The following is a 27404-nucleotide window of genomic DNA, read 5'->3' as shown; positions in this document are numbered from 1 at the left end:
TGCATTCTTTGATTTTAGCATGTCTTGTCAAGAAAATGGTCTATACAAATTCAGTCTAAATTAAATTCGAACTTCAACCAATCCGTTGTCCACATTGATTGTCTTCTTTCTACAGAGATAAGCAGGAAAATGAATATAATGATAGGATACAATTTCAAATATTCCAATCTAAAAAAAAACATTCTATTTTCAATTTCAATTTCAATTTATTTCATTTGTCATATAAAAACATATATAATTATAACATTGATATTTACATTAATAAGTAAAGAACATACAAATAACATAACGAAAGATGAACATAAAATACAAATATATAAATGAATGAGGAACCAGCAAGAAAGGACAATTAAGTCTTATGTATGTGGTGCTGGTCCCTTGCGAAATAATAAAGAATTTTAACCTAAAACACTTAACACCTTACACCTTACACCTTACACCTAACACATATAACAACTAACATCTAACACCTGATTGCATATATATATATATATATAAACTAATAAATTACTATTCACAAAAATGTAATTAGATGCTGCTTGTAAGTGTCGGCTTGCATGGTGATGTAGATATACAGTAGGCTCGCGGGTGCACCATGTGAGAGAGAGAGAGAGAGAGAGAGAGGATTGAGGAGTCCTGAAAAGGACAGTCGGTAATCTTTCTTGAGGATGTGTAGTCCTGAAAAAACTGTTTGTGTAAAACGTAATTGTTTGTATCTCTTTTTAAATGTATTCAGATTTGGACTTGCTTTAACATTCTGTCACTCCTCTGTCTCTCTTCTTTCTCCTCTCTATTATCTCGTTTTTTCCCTCTCCCCCTCTCTCCCTCGCACCTCTGCCTCCCACTCTATCTCTCTTTGTAATTCTTTTAACATACTCTCCCGGTCGCTACGCTCCCTCGCATAATTATGATACGGAATTTAATGCTAAACACTATTAGACATAGCTCACATTTCCAAAGGTTCGTTAAATCCTTCAGAATTATGAACCCCTTTCAATTTTTGGAACTACAAACCTTTTGAATAACAATCATTTAGAATAAGAAAACCTCAGATTGATAAACTTTTGGACTAACTGACCTTCGCAAATATTCACCTTCGAAATATAAATCTTTTGGGGGGAAAAGACATGTAACCGATCTTGATGACTTTTAGGTTCGTGTATATCTATAGCCTTATAAAGAAGTATAGTTAAACAAGAGATAGATTGATTAATTCTACTTTCCAAAGATCCGCCCATTATTCTTTATTTCTTTTTCTCAGAGAATACAAAGTCTCTCAAATCAAATAAAGTTATCAGTTATCAAAACATCTGGCCAACCTCATCGGTCCTATCAATCATTACACGCACGCAAGAATGATCAAAGAGGCTCAGATGAAGAAAGTGGTGAGGAATAATTCCATAAAAGCGAAGCCATAATCGGTTCGAGTCATCAATTCAGGAGCTGATCTCACCCGCAACAAGCTGCCTTCAGAACTATCTCACCAGATTGGTAAGCATCTGTTTCCTACTTCGCACACTATATTTAAAGAAATTTACTTTTAAATCTTGCTTCATTCAAATGGCATATTACTTGTTTCTTTATTATTCACCAATACAATGCATATATTTTACAACCTGCCTTATTGGTGTATTTAATTTTAAATTCATAACTTTGATGTACGTTTACGCTAGATTTGTTATGTTTGTTATGTCTTCGGACTACAATCGTGTATCAGTGTATGAAGATATCAATCATGTAGAGGTGATGCGGTCATGTGGATGAGTCAAATCAAGTCTGGATTACGTAACGCATCGTTGTTATGTTCGCACATTTTAATAGGTGTTGGACAAGTCTATTGAAATCGCTTTTCAATTTGATTTTGCGAAGGTATTTGAATCGTATATACTGTTATCATCACCCATCTATCTATCTCTAAGGTCACTTTTTTATGGCACCCTGGGCAAATAATACATTTGCGCCGCCTCTGATCGAACTTATGAGCTAACAAGCTTAGTTCTCATCAATATCGTTCAGAAATTATAGAATGTATTGAAAATCCGGGAATTGGTAACCCAAAACCTTTATTAGTCTATGAGTTATCCACGCGAGGTAATTCGTTAATTTATTGTTTAGGCTTGAGTAAATTTGCATTATGGAACATACAAAATAGAAAGGAAATACCTTCATGTGATAACGTGTTGGGATATGAAAAGAATTACACTGATTTGTTGACAACTTTCTGAAGTTCAATACTCATGTCAATTTTTGAAAAATCTGTAGATTGGCACATTCTGTTTTTCTGTATTTCCAATAGAGAGAGTCCTAACGGGATAGTTTCTTTTTTAATGTAAATTAAATCTATGCACAATTTTCATTTTCACCCTTCAAAACGCGATTTCTTAAGCGTTTAAAATTATTTGGGGAAAAATTCCAACCGACGATGTTTCTGAGTCTGAAAAAAGAAAAATGCTATTCTATTCAATTCTTTCTATATTCTAGCAATATAATAAGGACGAACATTTTCGAGGAATTTAGCACAGAAATACGGTACCAGAACATTGGGGATAACTCCCAATTCTCGTTTGTTTTGCTCTTCTTTTTAAAAAACCAAACAGAATAGCCTTTCACATATTACAGGCTGCTTCCCAAGTTAAACTAGTCAAGATGATGATGAAACTAGCTGTTGTTCTCTGTGCTATTGTGGCAACCAGTATAGTGTGCGCCAAGGATTTTGAGGAGCAAGATGCATTAGACACTTGTAAGTATGTAAGTCAGCCAGGGACCTCAATGCTTGAAAAGTTTTGACCGCCCCATTAAGAAGTCTGTCAGAAAAGCTGTAAAATTAAGACACTTCGTTAACACATAATATGTCGTACGACCCTGTTTTACTCGAGGGGAGGGGGGCGGTAAGAATATAATGTGTTTTCCAGGCACGGGTACTCTAAATGCATTTTAAAAAACTCAACAAACTTTCCATTTTCCCTCTCATTTTTTGCCTATTTATTTGACACCCTAAATGCGTCACTCGCCTTAACTAGCCAAAACTTGTTTTAATCGCGCGTATTATATTTGAAAGCTCACCCCTGGTTTTTTCTTTGTTTTCATTACATCTCGTTTCTATGGCAACCATGCAGTGCTGAATCTGATGCTCTCGGAAGAGGCTGCATCTCCTGATGACGCCGTAGCCTTGCAGAGGTGGTTCAAACACCATCATATACATCATCATTATCATCATTTCATACACCATTATGGATTGCACCGGGGCCTCCAAGTTGCACGGAACGTATGCAAGGGGTTTGCTCATTCTCCAGAAGAAGCTCGTAAGTAGCCACACTAATATTTTTTTTTGCCCCCCCCCCCCCCGAAATTTTAAAATGGGGGGTAAGGGGTTAAGGGGGTAAGAAGGGTAAGGGAGCGGGGTAATTAGGGCGGTAAGGATTTGTTTTTGTTTAATATATTTTTTTTTACACTAACAGAAAAATTGCGTACGTGTTTGCATGCGATTAACACAGTATTATCCCGTTCGCTGGATTCCATTGCTACTCGGCACGTAATATTTGTCCACACTCCCCGGGGAGTACATATAGTATAACATATATTCCTGACAGGCACAATTTTGTAAGCGCACATGTGCTATTCCATGGGTTCAGACTTATATTATTGATACCCATGTGTGCCGGTGCCTGTTAGTGTCGAGTCCTGCCTAATAATCCATCCAAATTAATTTAACGCTCGCATCCTACCGCGTATACCATTCAAATCGTAGGTGGGGAGAAACAATGAATTAAAATGCCTTGCTTATAGCTTATAGGGACATATGGTTAGTGCCTTGTCGAGTATTACACCCAAAACCTTCGAATCTCCATTAAGTGTTTTAAGCCCCCCCCCAACAAAAAACAACAACAACAACAAAATGTTTGGCGTCCTACATTTTTGGAAAAAAGGAAGGAGTCCCTTTTTCTTCTCAAAATAGCCGCCCGGCACATTTCCCCAAGACGTCCATGATGGCCGCCAGCTTTTATATTTTATTCTAATTTTTTCTCCGAAAAAAGATCATTTTTGCAGTATGTTTTTTGTCTTTTTCCTTTAAAAAAAAAAGTGTCCTAGTTTCATTAAACTTTCAAATTTTATTTTTATCTTTAGGTGGTAAAATTCTGGCTGCGATCCCAGAGATGAAAGAAGAGGATCTCAGCGAAGAGTATCTTCGATTGATCTGCGCAGGTCACTACCATCACCACCACCATGGCCGTTAGACTCGGTACGTATATTTGTACAATAACAATAACAAGATAATTGTAGTGCATGTGTTCAACCAATGATTTTCCACTCACAGTATATATATATACAGAGTTGCATTTTAATCATCAAATTTCAAATTAGACTCAATCACTTTTTATCATTTTTTTTTAATGTAGGAGAGGGGGGGGGGGGGGAGGTAGTGGCAAGCGGGCAGATCAAAACTCTAAATGAGTATTAAAACAATCCACCACTTATAAACCTTTTACATGTATTTTGCTTTAACAATTTAGATACGTGTCAAGTCTCAAGTAAGCAATGTTTAAGACTATAATATTATGGGCCTATACGAGACTGTGGACATGAGCCAGTGGCGGATCCAGGGAGTAAAAACATGTTAATTTTACTTTTATTTGGAGACGGGCCCCTCCCCAGGTGCTAAAGGTGCTTTTCTCCCACTTTCTCTCTGTCTCCCCCCCCCCCCTCTCTCTCTCTCTCTCTCTGTCTCCCCTCTCCCGTCTATCTCTGACTCCCTTTTTTCCACAATTTCCTCATTATTTTTCAAACAAAATATATTGTCTTCTTTTATTTCTCACATAGGAAAGGACCATGAGGCAACATCCGGGACACTTGATGTTCATTCTTCCTGAAGAAACAATGAAATAAAAGCAAGAAATTATCACCTTCCATCGTGTTTTTGCAACTTCCTAATATAATTAGAATCTTCGTTATCCCTCCTGTACTGTTTAAACCCTTTAACCTTGTTAATCCTCTAAAATTAAATGATGGTGAGTGGTTTTCATTATTAATACATATTTTGCCTTCACTTCCATGTATCCATTCATTATAGATCTTTCCAAGGTGTATACAAATATGTAGGGTTACAAGTATAACCATTCTTAAAATCTAGCATAATAATATACATCTTTTCAGCATAAGCTTCAAGTTAAAATATTCTCCCAGTTTTGCTCTTTTTTCGCCCTACGAAACAATAAGACATTGTAAGCATGGTATTATGGGAATAACTAATAGTATTAGAATTAATGCCGATAATAAAATCACATGAACATGACAAACCTACCTAGCGTGTTTGTTTTGGGTATTGTGTTATATGCTATAAAGCCAGTAGTGTATGATTAATAGAATAATGTTGGCATATAGGGAAAATACGAAAAACAACACTTCGATAAGAAAAAGTGAGAGAGGCAAAAATAAAACACAGTGAAAAGGTTGAATATAAGAATAAAGATAGAGAGAGAGAAGAGAGGGGACATGGGAGAGCAGGGAGAAGAGCGCGAAAGAAAGAGAAAGTGTGTGTGAGAGATAGAGAGAGATAGAGAGAGCGAGAGAGGGAGTGAGGCAAGGAAAGCGGAAAAAAGAGAGAAAGAGGAGTGATAACAGAATAGACTACTAAAGACAGAAAGGGAAATAATGAAAGAGAGAGAGAGAGAGAGAGAGAGCGAGAGATGCAGTGGCAGGGGATAAGCAATAACTATGCAATTGAGGAGCATTTAAGACGGAGAGAAGAGAGAGGGGAGCAGAGAGTGTGGGTGCGTGCGCACGCGTGTGCGTGTGTGTTTGTGAGGCGCACACATTACTCAGTTGGTATGTATCAAAGTATCTGCAAAGTGAGACTACAATACCCTCTGTACTTAAGTTTGACCATGGACCTATTACGGATGGACATTCAACGTGATTCTTTTTCTGATCCAATGATAGTCACCGCCTTCTGATTATGTGCATCTTAATGAGAACATTTAGCTGTTTTAACAATAACGACTGCGTAAGCATTTTCGGTCATTGACAAAGGAGCAGTTTCACTCTCTTGGGTGTTGTTCGGATGGCGTGCTCTGTAAGAGTGTGTCTTAAATAAAAAAAAAACATCCCCAATGGGGAGCAGCAAAGTTGAAAAGCAGACGATTTTGGTGATATGAAATGTATTATTACTGATTTATACACTTTCGCACACACCCATGACCTTACTATAAAATAAATAGAAGGCTATGATCTTTATAAGCCCTGTGCGTTGCAACTCTGGAATATTATTAGGAAATTGGGGGAAACGGGATTTTAAATCACAACCAATCCAAATATAACCTCTATCTGGTTATCAACATGTTTTTCAAATAAAATATAGTACACAGAACAACAATTTCCCATTATAAACCAGAACTGCACATCGATTTTCCATGATTTAAGCGAGTTATTATCTTCTGCGCATGTAGATTAACATGTGTAAAATCACTATCTTGATTCTGTCCCGGCTTTTTGGCGGTGTCCATTATGAGATCAAAGTGAAGAAACATGTCCGGAAGGTTATAAGACGACATTGACGGAGACAATCACAATGAATTCGTTAAGAAAACGATGAATGTCCATCCGTAATAGGTCCATGGTTTGACACAGCAAGAAACTGACAGGTCTAGGCTCTGCTCAAGGCTTTAGGAATTGTAGATTTGTGGTAAAGTGTTATATCAGAGTATATGCTTGCAGACTATGGAGGAGCAGAGGAGCAACTAGGCCCCTAGGGTCTTAGCATGGACCTACTACATGATCTTAGGGGTGTGATCCTAAAACAAATCAAAAACTGAAACCATTTTCGTGTAATGGCGTCCTGAAATCCACAGCTATAATGGACAAAATGCATGTATCCGGACCTACAAATGGGAGGGCCAAGATAATGCACAATATTTTATTTCCTTAACCCTAATCACACATCATGGATATCCAGACTACACATTCAACAACATATTGTCTTGAAAACTTGTATTAAAATAGGTAAATGGATCTTTTTGTGCCTTGTGTTCTAGTGGTAATAACCATTTTAAAGTAAGCATATGGTTGAATATTAGGGGTAACAATTTGGCCAAATTTAACTACATAAATGAAGCTAGATGAAGTTTATTCAAATAATACCTTGTTAAAATCTTTATAGCATTGGGACATCAGCATGATATAAACCCCTCATAAAAGTTTTGAAACTCAATGATCATCACTTTGTTTAGTATCAATAGAAAGTGTGCTAAATCATTTTGTAAATGATGTCCTATATTGTAGCCATGGAATAGCAGTACATTAGAATAAGGGGGCAGTATCAAAATGAATAGTTGCAAACTGCACTGGTTAATAGTGGAATTGTATGCAAAAAAACTTTCCTTTCTTTGAAATAAGATCATTTTAGCGGTATGTAGCCATATACTGGTCAATCACATTTGTTTGATGTAGTATCAAGCAAACCTGAGTTAAATTAAAAATACTTTCTTCATATTAAAGCGAGTTTAAAATGCATCTGTTAGTTTTTGTAATTACTGCTCATAGAACTGTATGTAGGATGTTTCCCTTTTTTTAATAACAAAAAAAAAATACAAATTAGATAAATAAAGTAGCACCAAAGCATTTGTAATATAAGCCCACAGCCGTTTTTTTTCTTCTAAAAAAACAAGGTGTAAAAACTACTTACTGCTGCACACTCACATTTTACAAGCACACATTTCTATATCTGACAAATACAAGTTTGATTCTTTTAAATGCCCTGATGCAACGCTGACTTCCAGTATAACTATGATTTCTATTTAAAAACAAAAACAAATAAGGAATTTTTGAAAAATAAGAAATAACAAAAATATTGAAGCGCCACCAAAAATTGGTGCGGGCGGGGAAGAAAATTACGTAATTTGTTATACTTGGCAGTATTACAATCAGAGGTATTTAAATTATAACAAATATTTATATCAGTTACAGTAAAATATATATCTGGTATAAAAGATGTTATACATAATAGAAGTAGATTATGCCTGATTGTTTTGATCCTCAAACTTAAAGATACACAAGGCACCCAGTTTTTGTATCTACACTTATAATATATCAGACTTATTACTAAAAATTCAGACCTACAATTAAACAGATTTGGAAAAACAATTATAGAAAGCGGCAAGACATTTGTGCTTGTATAGAGAACCATGAAAATCTTGAGGCCGCAATTCAAATTATAAGATTACTGTCTAAAATGTTCAGGAAATTTTACCTAACATTCACCAGCCAGCTTTCTTGTGTGTAATTCTGAACAATGGTCTCAACCTGAAGTTGGAATAATATTACAATAACAATTCATTACAAAAATAAACAGGGCCTAGTTCTGTTTAAAATAGTTTCATATTTCTTCATATAAATTATCTTTCAATGTATTTTAATTTTTCTTATGTACTCAGAACTGCATAAATAAATGAAATAATATATATAAAAAAATATTAAAAACATAATACATTCCATTACCTAAAAATAAAAACTGTCTTCTGCTTATGAAGCTTGAAATGAACAATATAAAGATAGGCTATAACCAACATAGATAAATATTAAAAGGACCCATTGCAGTATTCTATTAAATAATGGATTGCTTTGATGAAATCCGAGTGCGGAAAAGTTTGGAACCCAATTCGAGTCTACCCGTTTGTGAAGCCGGATATATTCTCAAAGTTGCACGCAAAGGCATTGATCGTTTTGTCTGGCCAAGTCGGAGGAAAGATCTAATGCGGGTTGTTTGTTGATGGATGGCTGGCGCCGCTGTAAAAGGAGGCCCGGACGGGAGGACTTTCGCACGCATAGGCATTCATCATTTTGTGAGGCCAAGTCGTAGGAAATATCGTATGCAGGTTGTTTGATGATGGATGACTGGCGCCGCTGTTAATGGAGAACTTAAACAAAAATAATAGTCATTATTTTGTCGAGGTCATAAGTGTATACATTATTAATTTGATATTTTAATCTAAACAATGCCCCTTTTACTTTGACAAGTGTCCCTTTTTCTCTTAAATCTATGTCCCTTTTCCCTTCTTATAAGTGCCCCTGAAAAGTTACCTCTGAAAAGTGTATATCTTACTTTAACACGCGCCCATCTTCTTTTTCAATAACTGACCCTTTCTCTTCGATAAGTACCCCTTTTCTTTTTGTAAAAAGTGTCCCTTCCCCTTTCTTATAAATGTCGTCTTTTCAACTATGATAAGTACCCCGATCCAGATCTGATAAGTTATCTCCTTTACTTTGACAAGTGCCCCTTTTCATTTGTAATAAGTGCATTTTACCATCAAAGAAGGGCCCCTTTCCATCTCTGGTGAGTGCCTCTTTTAGGTATGAGAAATGACCTATTCCCTTACGATAGTGCCCCTTTCCCCTTCTAATAAATGCCACTTTTCACATCTGATTAGTTTCCTTGTTACTTTTGATGTGATTGGCTTTTGATATGAGTGCCCATCATTTGTTTTACCCACATTTCCCACTGCCGCTTAAAAATTGTGCCCTTATGCGATCATCTAAAGTCCCATATCTAGTTGGTTGGTTGGTTTTAACGTGACTAGGGGGCGATGGCTTTAAAGTCATCATCTCCGAAGGACTTGGTAGTAAGGACTAATGCCTTATCAAAGGGCACTAGCGCATCGACCTGGTTTCGAACCCTACTGAGCCAATGATTGCACCTTCTAGTTTCATCACCACGATGGTGAGGTGTGGCCTTCAAGGTATAAGGTATATCAAAAGAATCGGAGCAGCTTTGTGTAATAACTGGATTTTTTTTCTTCTACTACAAGAAAGGTAGTGGAGCCGGGAGAAGGGCAGGGGGCACAATGTCCCAAATTTCATAAGAACGAAGTGTGCCCCTTTTCAGAAAAACAACCGTGTTCCTTTTTTAAAGCTATAAAACGTCCCTTGCGTAAGCCAAGGTAATCAATTGACCTTTGTTCAAAAATATAAAGTTTGAGACCATGCACGTTTGATTTTTCAAACTCAACTCAAATGCATTTCCATTACCAAATGTCATTCATGTTAAAAAGACCGAGACATAATTACGATACGTGTTATATGACAAGACGTTGTTATTATCCCTCATCTTCCCAGAAACAATACACTTCTCATAGCCTCCCTAACATTTTCCCCTAATTTAAAGCGGCTAAGAGTATTTTCCCCTACAAATGTCCTCCAAAACCCGCTCGCTACGTTCGCTTACTTTAAAGTTTATCTCATTAAGAAGCACATTGAAGTTCTCATTTATTATTTCATTATGAAATTATGCTTAAAACCCCATGTGGATAGGTTTGTCTTGCTTAGCTCACTCGCAAAGGAATATTTAGACCATCACACACAACAGCATAGCATGGTACTGAAGCAATATCTTTGACCAAGTAAAGAGTACATCTTGAAGATAATCCCTGGTAATGTATTAATTACGCTTTAGGATAATATCGCTTTGACGTTACCCTTTGTAGGTGCCCTTTTCTCTTCCAAAGAGTGCCCTTTTTTAATGGTGCCCCCCCCCCCCCCATTTGAAAAAGATGATCTGCCGCCGTTTTAATTTTTCAATGTTATTGTCTTGACTATATATGCTTGTAAAAAATCTATTATTGCATTCTTTGATTTTAGCATGTCTTGTCAAGAAAATGGTCTATACAAATTCAGTCTAAGTTAAATTCGAACTTCAACCAATCCGTTGTCCACATTGATTGTCTTCTTTCTACAGAGATAAGCAGGAAAATGAATATAATGATAGGATACAATTTCAAATATTCCAATCTAAAAAAAACATTCTTTTTTCAATTTCAATTTCAATTTATTTCATTTGTCATATAAAAACATATATAATTATAACATTGATATTTACATTAATAAGTAAAGAACATACAAATAACATAACGAAAGATGAACATAAAATACAAATATATAAACGAATGAGGAACCAGCAAGAAAGGACAATTAAGTCTTATGTATGTGGTGCTGGTCCCTTGCGAAATAATAAAGAATTTTAACCTAAAACACTTAACACCTTACACCTTACACCTTACACCTAACACATATAACAACTAACATCTAACACCTGATTGCATAATATATATATATATATATATATATAAAAACTAATAAAATACTATTCACAAAAATGTAATTAGATGCTGCTTGTAAGTGTCGGCTTGCATGGTGATGTAGATATACAGTAGGCTCGCGGGTGCACCATGTGAGAGAGAGAGAGAGAGAGAGAGAGGATTGAGGAGTCCTGAAAAGGACAGTCGGTAATCTTTCTTGAGGATGTGTAGTCCTGAAAAAACTGTTTGTGTAAAACGTAATTGTTTGTATCTCTCTTTAAATGTATTCAGATTTGGGCTTGTTTTAACATTCTGTCACTCCTCTGTCTCTCTTCTTTCTCCTCTCTATTATCTCGTTTTTTCCCTCTCCCCCTCTCTCCCTCGCACCTCTGCCTCCCACTCTATCTCTCTTTGTAATTCTTTTAACATACTCCCCGGTCGCTACGCTCCCTTGCATAATTATGATACGGAATTTAATGCTAAACACATTAGACATAGCTCACATTTCCAAAAGTTCGTTAAATCCTTCAGAATTATGAACCCCTTTCAACTTTTGGAACTACAAAACTTTTGAATAACAATCATTTAGAATAAGAAAACCTCAGATTCATAAACTTTTGGACTAACTGACCTTCGCAAATATTCACCTTCGGAAATATAAATCTTTGGGGGGAAAAGACATGTAACCGATCTTGATGACTTCTAGGTTCGTGTATATCTATAGCCTTATAAAGAAGTATAGTTGAACAAGAGATAGATTGATTAATTCTACTTTCCAATGATCCGCCCATTATTCTTTATTTCTTTTTCTCATTGAATACAAAGTCTCTCAAATCAAATAAAGTTATCAGTTATCAAAACATCTGGCCAACCTCATCGGTCCTATCAATCATTACACGCACGCAAGAATGATCAAAGAGGCTCAGATGAAGAAAGTGGTGAGGAATAATTCCATAAAAGCGAAGCCATAATCGGTTCGAGTCATCAATTCAGGAGCTGATCTCACCCGCAACAAGCTGCCTTCAGAACTATCTCACCAGATTGGTAAGCATCTGTTTCCTACTTTGCACACTATATTTAAAGAACTTTACTTTATAAGCGATTTTTCGATAATATTTTTATGGGGACCCATTTTTAAATCTTGCTTCATTCAAATGGCATATTACTTGTTTCTTTATTATTCACCAATACAATGCATATATATTACAATCTGCCTTATTGGTGTATTTAATTTTAAATTCATAACTTTGATGTACGTTTACGCTAGATTTGTTATGTTTGTTATGTCTTCGGACTACAATCGTGTATCAGTGTATGAAGATATCAATCATGTAGAGGTGATGCGGTCATGTGGATGAGTCAAATCAAGTCTGGATTACGTAACGCATCGTTGTTATGTTCGCACATTTTAATAGGTGTTGGACAAGTCTATTGAAATCGCTTTTCAATTTGATTTTGCGAAGGTATTTGAATCGTATATACTGTTATCATCACCCATCTATCTATCTCTAAGGTCACTTTTTTATGGCACCCTGGGCAAATAATACATTTGCGCCGCCTCTGATCGAACTTATGAGCTAACAAGCTTAGTTCTCATCAATATCGTTCAGAAATTATAGAATGTATTGAAAATCCGGGAATTGGTAACCCAAAACCTTTATTAGTCTATGAGTTATCCACGCGAGGTAATTCGTTAATTTATTGTTTAGGCTTGAGTAAATTTGCATTATGGAACATACAAAATAGAAAGGAAATACCTTCATGTGATAACGTGTTGGGATATGAAAAGAATTACACTGATTTGTTGACAACTTTCTGAAGTTCAATACTCATGTCAATTTTTGAAAAATCTGTAGATTGGCACATTCTGTTTTTCTGTATTTCCAATAGAGAGAGTCCTAACGGGATAGTTTCTATTTTAATGTAAATTAAATCTATGCAAAATTTTCATTTTCACCCTTCAAAACGCGATTTCTTAAGCGTTTAAAATTATTTGGGGAAAAATTCCAACCGACGGTGTTTCTGAGTCTGAAAATAGAAAAATGCTATTCTATTCAATTCTTTCTATATTCTAGCAATATAATAAGGACGAACATTTTCGAGGAATTTAGCACAGAAATACGGTACCAGAACATTGGGGATAACTCCCAATTCTCGTTTGTTTTGCTCTTCTTTTTAAAAAACCTAACAGAATAGCATTTCACATATTGCAGGCTGCTTCCCAAGTTAAACTAGTCAAGATGATGATGAAACTAGCTGTTGTTCTCTGTGCTATTGTGGCAACCAGTATGGTGTGCGCCAAGGATTTTGAGGAGCAAGATGCATTGGACACTTGTAAGTATATAAGTCAGCCAGGGACCTCAATGCTTGAAAAGTTTTGACCGCCCCCTTAAGAAGTCTGTCAGAAAATCCCTAAGCTATTGTCAGAAAAGCTGTAAAATTAAGACACTTCGTTAACACATAATATGTCGTACGACCCTGTTTTACTCGAGGGGAGGGGGGCGGTAAGAATATAATGTGTTTTCCAGGCACGGGTACTCTAAATGCATTTTTAAAAACTCAACAAACTTTCCTTGTTTCCCTCTCATTTTTTTCCTATTTATTTGACACCCTAAATGCGTCACTCGCCTTAACTAGCCAAAACTTGTTTTAATAGCGCGTATGTACATCGATATATATTTGAAAGCTCACCCATGGTTTTTTTCTTTGTTTTCATTACATCTCGTTTCTATGGCAACCATGCAGTGCTGAATATGATGCTCTCGGAGGAGGCTGCATCTCCTGATGACGCCGTAGCCTTGCAGAGGTGGTTCAAACACATACATCATCATTATCATCATTTCATACACCATTATGGATTGCACCGGGGCCTCCAAGTTGCACGGAACGTATGCAAGGGGTTTGCTCATTCTCCAGAAGAAGCTCGTAAGTAGCCACACTAATATTTTTTTTTGCCCCCCCCCGAAATTTTAAAATGGGGGGTAAGGGGTTAAGGGGGTAAGAAGGGTAAGGGAGCGGGGTAATTAGGGCGGTAAGGATTTGTTTTTGTTTAATATATTTTTTTTTACACTAACAGAAAAATTGCGTACGTGTTTGCATGCGATTAACACAGTATTATCCCGTTCGCTGGATTCCATTGCTACTCGGCACGTAATATTTGTCCACACTCCCCGGGGAGTACATATAGTATAACATATATTCCTGACAGGCACAATTTTGTAAGCGCACATGTGCTATTCCATGGGTTCAGACTTATATTATTGATACCCATGTGTGCCGGTGCCTGTTAGTGTCGAGTCCTGCCTAATAATCCATCCAAATTAATTTAACGCTCGCATCCTACCGCGTATACCATTCAAATCGTAGGTGGGGAGAAACAATGAATTAAAATGCCTTGCTTATAGCTTATAGGGACATATGGTTAGTGCCTTGTCGAGTATTACACCCACAACCTTCGAATCTCCATTAAGTGTTTTAAGCCCCTCCCCCCCCCCCCCAACAAAAAAAACAACAACAACAACAAAATGTTTGGCGTACTGCATTTTTGGAAAAAAGGAAGGAGTCCCTTTTTCTTCTCAAAATAGCCGCCCGGCACATTTCCCCAAGACGTCCATGATGGCCGCCAGCTTTTATATTTTATTCTAATTTTTTCTCCGAAAAAAGATCATTTTTGCAGTATGTTTTTTGTCTTTTTCCTTTTAAAAAAAAAGTGTCCTAGTTTCATTAAACTTTCAAATTTTATGTTTATCTTTAGGTGCTAAAATTCTGGCTGCGATCCCAGAGATGAAAGAAGAGGATCTCAGCGAAGAGTATCTTCGATTGATCTGCGCAGGTCACTACCATCACCACCACCATGGCCGTTAGACTCGGTACGTATATTTGTACAATAACAATAACAATATAATTGTAGTGCATGTGTTCAACCAATGATTTTCCACTCACAGTATATATATACAGAGTTGCATTTTAATCATCAAATTTCAAATTAGACTCAATCACTTTTTATCATTTTTTTTTTATGTAGGAGAGGGGGGGGGGGGAGGTAGTGGCAAGCGGGCAGATCAAAACTCTAAATGAGTATTAAAACAATCCACCACTTACAAACCTTTTACATGTATTTTGCTTTAAAGCTGATACTCTAAGACAATCCCAAATACTGAGATAATTACATAAATAGAAAGCTTTTAACCCCCATAATAACACCAAATGGTGTCCACCCGACAAAACAAGTTTAGAATAATGAATTTATTCGAGTAAACTCTACCAAAATATCTAAGTCTGAAACCCGGAAGTGCACGTAGAGTCGGGCCTCTATCCGTGACGTCACGAACGGGAGTCGTGGGCTAAGTAAGAGTGAATGGCAGTGATATCCCTACGTAAATGATATCCTGTCAGAGCTTAGATTTGTTGTTGTTAAGGAGTATATTTGATGGATTTTCTGTTTTCATTTGAATGAAGAATAACGAAGCAACATTTTCCAGTCGCTGATTTGTTTTTATATCCTCATATTCACCTATTTGGTAGAGATTTAAGACGAGTTTACAGCTTAGGAATTAAAGTTAAATCGTGCACGTATGAATAGGCGGATGCATTATATTGTCATCAGATAAGGTACAGGAGCAGTTTTGTAAAACGAATAGGTCTAGAACTATGATAGTACTTATCATAGATGTGTGTGACTGCCTCAAAAAAGGATACAGTACCAGTTAAACATTTTATGTTGTAAAATATCAAACTTGAACGAGATCATGCAAGCGCGCTTCCTCTATAATATTTTGGCGAGTGACGCGGCTCTTGCATGAACGTTCGTGAAGCGAGCAGAATCGGGAGGTAAGACCAAGCCGCTGCTCTAGGCGCTGCTTGCTTGTGATGGAACGTACGTGCGCTAGTTATATGTTTATCGGCAATTGCAAGAGAATGAAAGCGACGTTGCCAGCTAAGAAAAACAACTAACAAAGACTTGCTCCTGACTACCGGTGTCAGAATTGGTAGATGAAGGATCTTCAGGGCCAAGGAAGGCGAAAGACATGGGGAAAAAGGAAGAAGAAACCATCGGGAGATCGCTGTAGTGTATGGTAATGAACTGTGCATGGATAGACAGCTACTGTTCACTCCGTGCCTGGGCCGATTTCAACACCAAAACAAAAATTACATGGTGAAAATATCGACTAATAGCACATCGTTGGCATGTATATGTCATAATTTTTAAAAGGGGAATTGACATTAATACTATGAAGTACTAGAGGAAGGTAAAGAATTGTACATAGAATTATAATTTATTAGACTTTTCAGCCTTTGAAACAAAAATATGCAGAAAATCGTATCACTCTGCACATGTTTGCTATGGAACATCCGGGTACGTGAATATACTCTTTCCCGGACGTGAGGTCATAAATAATAGACCAGCGCCGTGACTAATTTTCTATGCAAAGAGAGGCGGATATTTTCGACATTTCAATTGAGGATTTCGAGTAGACAGAATTTTTTTGTGATATACTAAGTAATTGAAAAACTTAAAAATAACATATACTTGACGTAGGTAACAAATTAAGGGACATTTATTTGCTTAGAGTATCAACTTTAACAATTTAGATACCTGTCAAGTCTCAAGTAAGCAATGTTTAAGACTATAATATTATGGGCCTATACGAGACTGTGGACATGAGCCAGTGGCGGATCCAGGGAGTAAAAACATGTTAATTTTACTTTTATTTGGAGACGGGCCCCTCCCCAGGTGCTAAAGGTGCTTTTCTCCCACTTTCTCTCTGTCTCCCCCTCTCTCTCTCTCTTTCTCTCTCTCTCACCTCTCCCGTCTATCTCTGACTCCCTTTTTTCCACAATTTCCTCATTATTTTTCAAACAAAATATATTGTCTTCTTTTATTTCTCACATAGGAAGGGACCATGAGGCAACATCCGGGACACTTGATGTTCATTCTTCCTGAAGAAACAATGAAATAAAAGCAAGAAATTATCACCTTCCATCGTGTTTTTGCAACATCCTAATATAATTAGAATCTTCTTTATCCCTCCTGTACTGTTTAAACCCTTTAACCTTGTTAATCCTCTAAAATGAAATGATGGTGAGTGGTTTTCATTATTAATACATATTTTGCCTTCACTTCCATGTATCCATTCATTATAGATCTTTCCAAGGTGTATACAAATAATGTAGGGTTACAAGTATAACCATTCTTAAAATCTAGCATAATAATATACATCTTTTTAGCATAAGCTTCAAGTTAAAAATCTTCTCCCAGTTTTGCTCTTTTTTCGCCCTACGAAACAATAAGACATTGTAAGCATGGTATTATGGGAATAACTAATAGTATTAGAAATAATGCCGATAATAAAATCACATGAACATGACAAACCTACCAAGCGTGTTTGTTTTGGGTATTGTGTTATATGCTATAAAGCCAGTAGTGTATGATTAATAGAATAATGTTGGCATATAGGGAAAATACGAAAAACAACACTTCGATAAGAAAAAGTGAGAGAGGCAAAAATAAAACACAGTGAAAAGGTTGAATATAAGAATAAAGATAGAGAGAGAGAAGAGAGGGGACATGGGAGAGCAGGGAGAAGAGCGCGAAAGAAAGAGAAAGTGTGTGTGAGAGATAGAGAGAGATAGAGAGAGCGAGAGAGGGAGTGAGGCAAGGAAAGCGGAAAAAAGAGAGAAAGAGGAGTGATAACAGAATATACTACTAAAGACAGAAAGGGAAAGAATGAAAGAGAGAGATAGCGAGAGAGAGCGAGAGATGCAGTGGCAGGGGATAAGCAATAACTATGCAATTGAGGAGCATTTAAGACGGAGAGAAGAGAGAGGGGAGCAGAGAGTGTGGGTGCGTGCGCACGCGTGTGCGTGTGTGTTTGTGAGGCGCACACATTACTCAGTTGGTCTGTATCAAAGTATCTGCAAAATGAGACTACAATACCCTCTGTACTTAAGTTTGACCATGGACCTATTACGGATGGACATTCAACGTGATTCTTTTTCTGATCCAATGATAGTCACCGCCTTCTGATTATGTGCATCTTAATGAGAACATTTAGCTGTTTTAACAATAACGACTGTGTAAGCATTTTCGGTCATTGACAAAGGAGCAGTTTCACTCTCTTGGGTGTTGTTCGGATGGCGTGCTCTGTAAGAGTGTGTCTTAAATAAAACCAAAAAAAAACATCCCCAATGGGGAGCAGCAAAGTTGAAAAGCAGACGATTTTGGTGATATGAAATGTATTATTACTGATTTATACACTTTCGCACACACCCATGACCTTACTATAAAATAAATAGAAGGCCATGATCTTTATAAGCCCTGTGCGTTGCAACTCTGGAATATTATTAGGAAATTGGGGGAAACGGGATTTTAAATCACAACCAATCCAAATATAACCTCTATCTGGTTATCAACATGTTTTTCAAATAAAATATAGTACACAGAACAACAATTTCCGATTATAAACCAGAACTGCACATCGATTTTCCATGATTTAAGCGAGTTATTATCTTCTGCGCATGTAGATTAACATGTGTAAAATCACTATCTTGATTCTGTCCCGGCTTTTTGGCGGTGTCCATTATGAGATCAAAGTGAAAAAACATGTCCGGAAGGTTATAAGACGACATTGACGGAGACAATCACAATGAATTCGTTAAGAAAACGATGAATGTCCATCCGTAATAGGTCCATGGTTTGACACAGCAAGAAACTGACAGGTCTAGGCTCTGCTCAAGGCTTTAGGAATTGTAGATTTGTGGTAAAGTGTTATATCAGAGTATATGCTTGCATACTATGGAGGAGCAGAGGAGCAACTAGGCCCCTAGGGTATTAGCATGGACCTACTACATGGTCTTAGGGGTGTGATCCTAAAACAAATCAAAAACTGAAACCATTTTCGTGTAATGGCGTCCTGAAATCCACAGCTATAATGGACAAAATGCATGTATCCGGACCTACAAATGGGAGGGCCAAGATAATGCACAATATTTTATTTCCTTAACCCTAATCACACATCATGGATATCCAGACTACACATTCAACAACATATTGTCTTGAAAACTTGTATTAAAATAGGTAAATGGATCTTTTTGTGCCTTGTGTTCTAGTGGTAATAACCATTTTAAAGTAAGCATATGGTTGAATATTAGGGGTAACAATTTGGCCAAATTTAACTACATAAATGAAGCTAGATGAAGTTTATTCAAATAATACCTTGTTAAAATCTTTATAGCATTGGGACATCAGCATGATATAAAGCCCTCATAAAAGTGGAAACTCAATGATTATCACTTTGTTTAGTATCAATAGAAAGTGTGTTTATTCATTTTGTAAATGATGTCATATTGTAGCCATGGAATAGCAGTACATTAGAATAAGGGGGCAGTATCAAAATGAATAGTTGCAAACTGCACTGGTTAATAGTGGAATTGTATGCAAAAAAACTTTCCTTTCTTTGAAATAAGATCATTTTAGCGGTATGTAGCCATATACTGGTCAATCACATTTGTTTGATGTAGTATCAAGCAAACCTGAGTTAAATTAAAAATACTTTCTTCATATTAAAGCGAGTTTAAAATGCATCTGTTAGTTTTTGTAATTACTGCTCATAGAACTGTATGTAGGATGTTTCCCTTTTTTTTAATAACAAAAAATACATACAAATTAGATAAATAAAGTAGCACCAAAGCATTTGTAATATAAGCCCACAGCCGTTTTTTTTTCTTCTAAAAAAACAAGGTGTAAAAACTACTTACTGCTGCACACTCACATTTTACAAGCACACATTTCTATATCTGACAAATACAAGTTTGATTCTTTTAAATGCCCTGATGCAACGCTGACTTCCAGTATAACTATGATTTCTATTTAAAAACAAAAACAAATAAGGAATTTTTGAAAAATAAGAAATAACAAAAATATTGAAGCGCCACCAAAAATTGGTGCGGGCGGGGACGAAAATTACGTAATTTGTTATACTTGGCAGTATTACAATCAGAGGTATTTAAATTATAACAAATATTTATATCAGTTACACTAAAATATATATATGGTATAAAAGATGTTATACATAATAGAAGTAGATTATGCTGGATTGTTTTAATCCTCAAACTTAAAGATACACAAGGCACCCAGTTTTTGTATCTACACTTATAATATATCAGACTTATTACTAAAAATTCAGACCTACAATTAAAAAGATTTGGAAAAACAATTATCATCAATTTATAAATTTACGAAAATACAGTACATGGGGAAATTCAATTTTGATAGAAAGCGGCAAGACATTTGTGCTTGTATAGAGTACCATGAAAATCTTGAGGCCGCAATTCAAATTATAAGATTACTGTCTAAAATATTCAGGAAAATTTACCCAACATTCACCAACCAACTTTCTTGTGTGTAATTCTGAACAATGGTCTCAACCTGAAGTTGGAATAATATTACAATAACAATTCATTACAAAAATAAACAGGGCCTAGTTCTGTGTAAAATAGTTTTATATTTCTTCATATAAATTATCTTTCAATGTATTTTAATTTTTATTATATACTCAGAACTGCATAAATAAATGAAATAATATATAAAAACTATTACAAACATAATACATTCCATTACCTAAAAATAAAAGCTGTCTTCTGCTTATGAAGCTTGAAATGAACAATATAAAGATAGGCTATAACCAACATAGATAAATATTAAAAGGACCCATTGCAGTATTCTATTAAATAATGGATTGCTTTGATGAAATCCGAGTGCGGAAAAGTTTGGAACCCAATTCGAGTCTACCCGTTTGTGAAGCCGGATATATTCTCAAAGTTGCACGCAAAGGCATTGATCGTTTTGTCTGGCCAAGTCGGAGGAAAGATCTAATGCGGGTTGTTTGTTGATGGATGGCTGGCGCCGCTGTAAAGGGAGGCCCGGACGGGAGGACTTTCGCACGCATAGGCATTCATCATTTTGTGAGGCCAAGTCGTAGGAAATATCGTATGCAGGTTGTGTGATGATGGATGACTGGCGCCGCTGTTAATGGAGAACTTAAACAAAAATAATAGTCATTATTTTGTCGAGGTCATAAGTGTATACATTATTAATTTGATATTTTAATCTAAACAATGCCCCTTTTACTTTGGCAAGTGCCCCTTTTTCTCTTAAATCTATGTTCCTTTTCCCTTCTTATAAGTGCCCCTGAAAAGTTACCTCTGAAAAGTGTATATCTTACTTTAACACGCGCCCATCTTCTTTTTCAATAACTGACCCTTTCTCTTCGATAAGTACCCCTTTTCTTTTTGTAAAAAGTGTCCCTTCCCCTTTCTTATAAATGTCGTCTTTTCAACTATGATAAGTACCCCGATCCAGACCTGATAAGTTCTCTCCTTTACTTTGACAAGTGCCCCTTTTCATTTGTAATAAGTGCATTTTACCATCAAAGAAGGGCCCCTTTCCATCTCTGGTGAGTGCCTCTTTTAGGTATGAGAAATGACCTATTCCCTTACGATAGTGCCCCTTTCCCCTTCTAATAAATGCCACTTTTCACATCTGATTAGTTTCCTTGTTACTTTTGATGTGATTGGCTTTTGATATGAGTGCCCATCATTTGTTTTACCCACATTTCCCACTGCCGCTTAAAAATTGTGCCCTTATGCGATCATCTAAAGTCCCATATCTAGTTGGTTGGTTGGTTTTAACGTGACAAGGGGGCGATGGCTTTAAAGTCATCATCTCCGAGGGACTTGGTAGTAAGGACTAATGCCTTATCAAAGGGCACTAGCGCATCGACCTGGTTTCGAACCCTACTGAGCCAATGATTGCACCTTCTAGTTTCATCACCACGATGGCGAGGTGTGGCCTTCAAGGTATAAGGTATATCCAAAGAATCGGAGCAGCTTTGTGTAATAACTGGATTTTTTTTCTTCTACTACAAGAAAGGTAGTGGAGCCGGGAGAAGGGCAGGGGGCACAATGTCCCAAATTTCATAAGAACAAAGTGTGCCCCTTTTCAGAAAAACAACCGTGTTCCTTTTTTAAAGCTATAAAACGTCCCTTGCGTAAGCCAAGGTAATCAATTGACCTTTGTTCAAAAATATAAAGTTTGAGACCATGCACGTTTGATTTTTCAAACTCAACTCAAATGCATTTCCATTACCAAATGTCATTCATGTTAAAAAGACTGAGACATAATTACGATACGTGTTATATGACAAGACGTTGTTATTATCCCTCATCTTCCCAGAAACAATACACTTCTCATAGCCTCCCTAACATTTTCCCCTAATTTAAAGCGACTAAGAGTATTTTCCCCTACAAATGTCCTCCAAAACTCGCTCGCTATGTTCGCTTACTTTAAAGTTTATCTCATTAAGAAGCACATTGAAGGTCTTATTTATTATTTCATTATGAAATTGTGCTTAAAACCCCCATCTGGATAGGTTCGTATAATAACGAAAAGTAATCGTTCGTAATGTGACCTCAAAAAACCTTACAGTGTTTCGTCGCTTGCTTTATAGCCACTCGCAAGGGAATATTTAGACCATCACACACATCAGTATAGTATGGTACTGAAGCAATATCTTTGACCAAGTAGAGTAAATTTTGAAAATCATCCCTGATAATGTATTAATTACGCTCTAGGATATTTAAATATTTCGCTTTGATGTTACCCTTTGAAGGTGCCTTTTTTCTTCCAAATAATGTCATTTGTTCATGGTGCCACTCCCCCCACTTTGACAAAATACGCTCTGCCGCCCTTTTATTTGTCCAATGTTATTGTCTTGACTAAAAATCTATTATTACATTTGATGCCTTTTGCATGTACAGTGTGAGTCAAAAAAAAGTTTACACCTAGAAAATTGCCAATTGTTTTAAAAATCGTCTAAGAACAGTAAATTATTATATATCTTATACATGAGTGTTTTATCCCAAATCATTTGGAACCAATTTCGTGGGTATGTATTCACGCTTGGATGAACAGGAGGCATTGTTTGCGAGAGTGCAAAAATCGACTTGCGCCAAAGTTGCTTATGTGATGTTTGAATAAAACAATTGGGATCTGGGTATTAAGTCGGTCTTTGCAGATCCAAATAGCATCCCTAACAAAATTAATCATGCCACACATATCAAATATCGAAAATCAAATATCAACGAACATTTGTGCGCGTGTGTGTGGGTGTGTGTGACTTTGCCCTTTGCAAAAAGAATATGCAATGCATTTCATTTGATACATTCAATTCATTCTCTCACTCTGCTAACCCTAACATAATACATACTGTATGCATCACTTTGGCGCAAGTCGATTTTTGCACTCTCGCAAACAATTCCTTCTGTTGATCCAAGCGTGAACACATACCACACAAAAATGAAACCAAATGATTTGGGATAAAACACTCTTTCATAAGATGTATAATAAATTACTGTTCATATATGATTTTTAAAATAATTAGCAATTTTCTAGGTGTAAACTTTTTTTTGGCTCACACGGAATCATGAACCCCTTTTTAATTTTTGGAACTACAAACCTTTTGAATAACAATAATTTGGAATAAGAAACCTTCAGATTGATAAGCTTTTGGACTAACTGACCTTGGCAAATATTCACCTTTGGAAATATGAATCTTTGGGGGGAAAAGACATGTAACCGATCTTGATGACTTCTATGTTCGTGTGTATCTATAGCCTAATAAAGAAGTATATAGTTGAACAACAGATAGATTGATTAATTCTACTTTCCAATGATCCGCCCATATATCTTTATTTCCTTTTCTCATTGAATACAAAGTCTCTAAAATCAAAATAAAGTTATCAATTATCAAAACATCTGGCCAACCCCAGAGGTCCTATCAATCATTACACGAACAAAACTGATCAAAGAGGCGCAGATGAGGAAAGTGGCGAGGAATAATTCCATAAAAGGAAAGCCAATCGGTTCGAGTCGTCAATTCATGAGCTGCTCTCGCCCGCAACAAGCTGCCTTCAGAACTCTCTCACCAGATTGGTAAGCATCTGTTTTCTACTTTGCAGACTATTAATTTCAGAACTTCAGTTCAAAACTGATTTTCAATAATCTGTTTTTTGGCCCACTTCTAAATCTTGCTTCGTTCAAATGGCATATTACTTGTTCTTTATTATTCACCAATACAATGCATATATTCTACAACCTGCCTTATAGGTTTAATAACTTGTAATTAAAAACTTTGATGTTTTCTTTACCCTTGATTTGTTATGTTTCCTATTACATATTATAATGATGATATTATTAGTCTTCGGACTACAATCGTGTATCAGTGTATGAAGATATCAATCATGTAGAGGTGATGCGGTCCTGTGGATGAGTCAAATCAAGTCCGGATTACGTAACGCATCGTTGTTGTGTTTGCACATTTTAATAGGTGTTGGAAAAGTCTATTGAAATCGCTTTTCAGTTTTATTTTGCGAAGGTCTTTGCAATCGTATACACCGTTATCATCACCCATCTATCTGTCTCTATTAAAAGTCAGCGGCGTGAGTTTCTTTTGTATGGCACCCAGGGCAAATAATAAATTTGCGCCGCCCCTGTCCAAACTTATAGGTTCATAATGATAACAAGCTTACCTCATTCACATCATTCAGAAATTATAGCAATGTACTGAAAATGATTTTAACGCATTTAATCCGGGCATTGGTAACCCAAAGCTTAATTAGTCTACGAGTTATCAAAGCGAGGGATGAAAAGCAACCATGAGGTGAAATTGATTGATTGATTGTATTCGTTAAATATAGGCCTAAATAAATTTGTATTATGGAAAATTCAACATAGAAATGAAATACCTTCAGATCATGTGATAACACGTGAAAGCGAATCTTCAGAAAATCGTGTTGAATATAATTACACTGATTTGTTGAAATGACAAACTTCTTTTAAAAGTTTGATACACATGTCAGTTGAAAAATCTGTAGATTGGCATGTATTTCCAATATACCGAGAGTACTAACGGGATAGGCTCTTTTTTAAAATTATTATAAATTAAATTTATGCAAAATTTGCGTTTCACCATTCAAAACGTGATTTCTTAAGCGTTTTACATTTTAGGGGGAAACACCGACGGTGTTTCTGATTTTGAAAATAGAAAAATGCTATTCTATTCAATTCTTTCTATATTCTAGCAGTATAATAAGGACGAACATTTTCGAGGAATTCAGCATAGTAACATGAAACCAGCAAAATAGAACTCCCAATTCTCGTTTCCTTTGTTCTTCTTTTGCTAAACCAAACAGAATAGCCTTTCACATATTGCAGGCTGCTTCCCAAGCTAAACTAGTCAAGATGATGATCAAAGTAGCTCTTGTGCTCTGTGCTATTGTGGCAACCAGTACGGTGTGCGCCAAGCATTTTGAAGAACAAGATGCATTGGACACTTGTAAGTATATAAGTCAGCCAGGGACCTCAATGCTTGAAAAGTTTTGACCGCCCCCTTAAGAAGTATGTCAGAAAATCCCCAAGCTATTGTCAGAAGAACTGTGAAATTAAGACAATTCGTCAACACATGATCTTGTCTTTCGACCCATGATACAACTTACCACTAGAACAAGGCGAATACATCGTCTTAAAAAAGAGCATTTCGAATTTGTGCCAACGCTCATTATCTAGCCCCTTCTTTACCTTTATTCCGCCGTTTTTCAACATTGAATGTGTAATGATTCTTACAAATTATCGATTGCTTCTTTGATGTACAAGTTTTTTACCAAACTTCTCCCTCCTTAAATCATTCAAATATTTTGTATAAATTAAAATGTCCATTCTTTCTATACTCGACAGTCAGCCAAATTTCATCTCAGCGATATGTATTTGACTGTCACCCCCCCCCCCGGGGGGGGGGGGGGCTTTTGCTTTATTTTCATTACATCTCGTTTCTATGGCAACCAGTGCTGAATCTGATGCTATCGGAGGAGGCTGCATCTCCTGATGCTGTACCCTTGCAGAGCTGGTTAGGTGACAAATTTGGTAGTTTATTCACTGGAGTCCTCCGCGCTGATCAGGGTGTATGCAAGGGGCTTAGTTATTCTCCAGAAGAAGCTCGTAAGTAGCCACAGAAATATAATAATGAAAAAAGAGAGAATAATAATGGTAGTAATAGCAATGATGATGATGATAATAATATGTAGTAAGCATGGGTGTCGATCCTTACGTAATACCTATTCATCAGAGGGGGATGAATGAATAGATCATCCCCCCCTGATGAATAGGTATCAGTTACGTATCGACACCCATGGTAGTAAATAAAAATCAATAGTATAGCATTATTATCATCATCATTATCATCATCACCAATAATGAACGTCGACGATACTATCAATTTTTCATCATCGTTACTATAACTTGAAATAATTCAAACGTTTGGTTAATGTTTGATGTGTATTATAATCCAACAATTCCAATATTTTGAAACACTGGACTCATTGAACGGAAACAAGGAAATTTTTGGTTAAAGATAATTTTCACATACATGTATGTAGAATGCTTAAAATTGTGGTTCTTAGCCCCGGTTCTTAGCTCATTACATTATGAATATCACAGTATTGTCCCGTTCGAAGGGTTCAATTGCTACTCCGCACGTATTAGAGTACATGTTCCACTCTCTGGGGAGTACATATAGCCTACATAATTATATTCCTGACAGGCACATTATTTTTAAAAAAGCGCACATGTGCTAATCCAATCCAAAATATATTTGATATAGCGCCTTTTCCCTGTGGCTACAAAGCGCTGCACACACCGCTCCACAATGTTTGGGCAACTTATAATCAAAAGTTAGTCAGGGGTTCAGACTCCTCGTTTCATCATATTTTCACATTCCATGTTCATCTTAGGTGCTAAAATTCTGGCTGTAATCCCAGAGATGAAAGAAGAGGATCTCAGCGAAGAGGATCTTCGAGCGATCTGCGCTGGTGCACATGCCCTTGGCCGTTAGACTCGGTACGTATTTTTAAAAAAACAATATTAACATGAAACAATATTATTATACTGGCGAGCACTATTTTTTTTTGCCTTCAAAAATGGCTCCCCGCCCCCTCCCTCCCCCTTTGAGCACCAAGGGGAGGGACTCAGTACGTATTTTGGAACAATAATAACATGAAACAATATGATAGTAGATCGAGCAGATGTTCAACCAATGATTGTCCACTCACAGTATGGAGCTGCTTGATAATCATCAAATTTTGAAATTAGACTCAATCACCTTTTTAAAACAGTTTTTTTTAAATGTAGGGGAGGGAGAGGGTGGTGGCAAGGGAGCGAATCAAAACAAAGGCGAGTAAACGATCCACCACTTATAAACCTTTTACATACATTTTGCTTTAACAATTTAA

The 27404-nt window shown here is 36.4% G+C and overlaps 2 protein-coding genes across 2 annotated transcripts; both read left to right on the top strand.

Annotated features, from left to right (window-relative positions):
* Window positions 1-2646: 2646 nt before the first annotated feature.
* LOC115922518 (centrocin 2-like) lies at window positions 2647-4235 on the top strand. The gene is made up of 3 exons (XM_030981486.1): window positions 2647-2740; window positions 3117-3302; window positions 4126-4235. The coding sequence occupies exons 1-3, from the start codon at window positions 2647-2649 to the stop codon at window positions 4233-4235; spliced, it is 390 nt and encodes a 129-aa protein (XP_030837346.1).
* A 19777-nt stretch (window positions 4236-24012) lies between these two features.
* On the top strand, window positions 24013-27014 carry LOC100891654 (centrocin 1-like). Its single transcript, XM_003729694.3, has 4 exons — window positions 24013-24054; window positions 25314-25456; window positions 25963-26115; window positions 26907-27014. Exons 2-4 carry the CDS (start codon window positions 25363-25365, stop codon window positions 27005-27007), a joined length of 348 nt encoding a protein of 115 aa, XP_003729742.1. The 5' UTR covers window positions 24013-24054; window positions 25314-25362; the 3' UTR covers window positions 27008-27014.
* The last annotated feature ends 390 nt before the right edge of the window (window positions 27015-27404 follow it).

The sequence above is a fragment of the Strongylocentrotus purpuratus genome, unplaced genomic scaffold (assembly GCF_000002235.5).
Source record: "Strongylocentrotus purpuratus isolate Spur 01 unplaced genomic scaffold, Spur_5.0 spur5_scaffold_12, whole genome shotgun sequence".
Lineage (NCBI taxonomy): Eukaryota > Metazoa > Echinodermata > Echinoidea > Camarodonta > Strongylocentrotidae > Strongylocentrotus > Strongylocentrotus purpuratus.
Note: the sequence above shows the minus strand (reverse complement) of the source record. Positions and strands in the feature narration are given on the sequence as shown.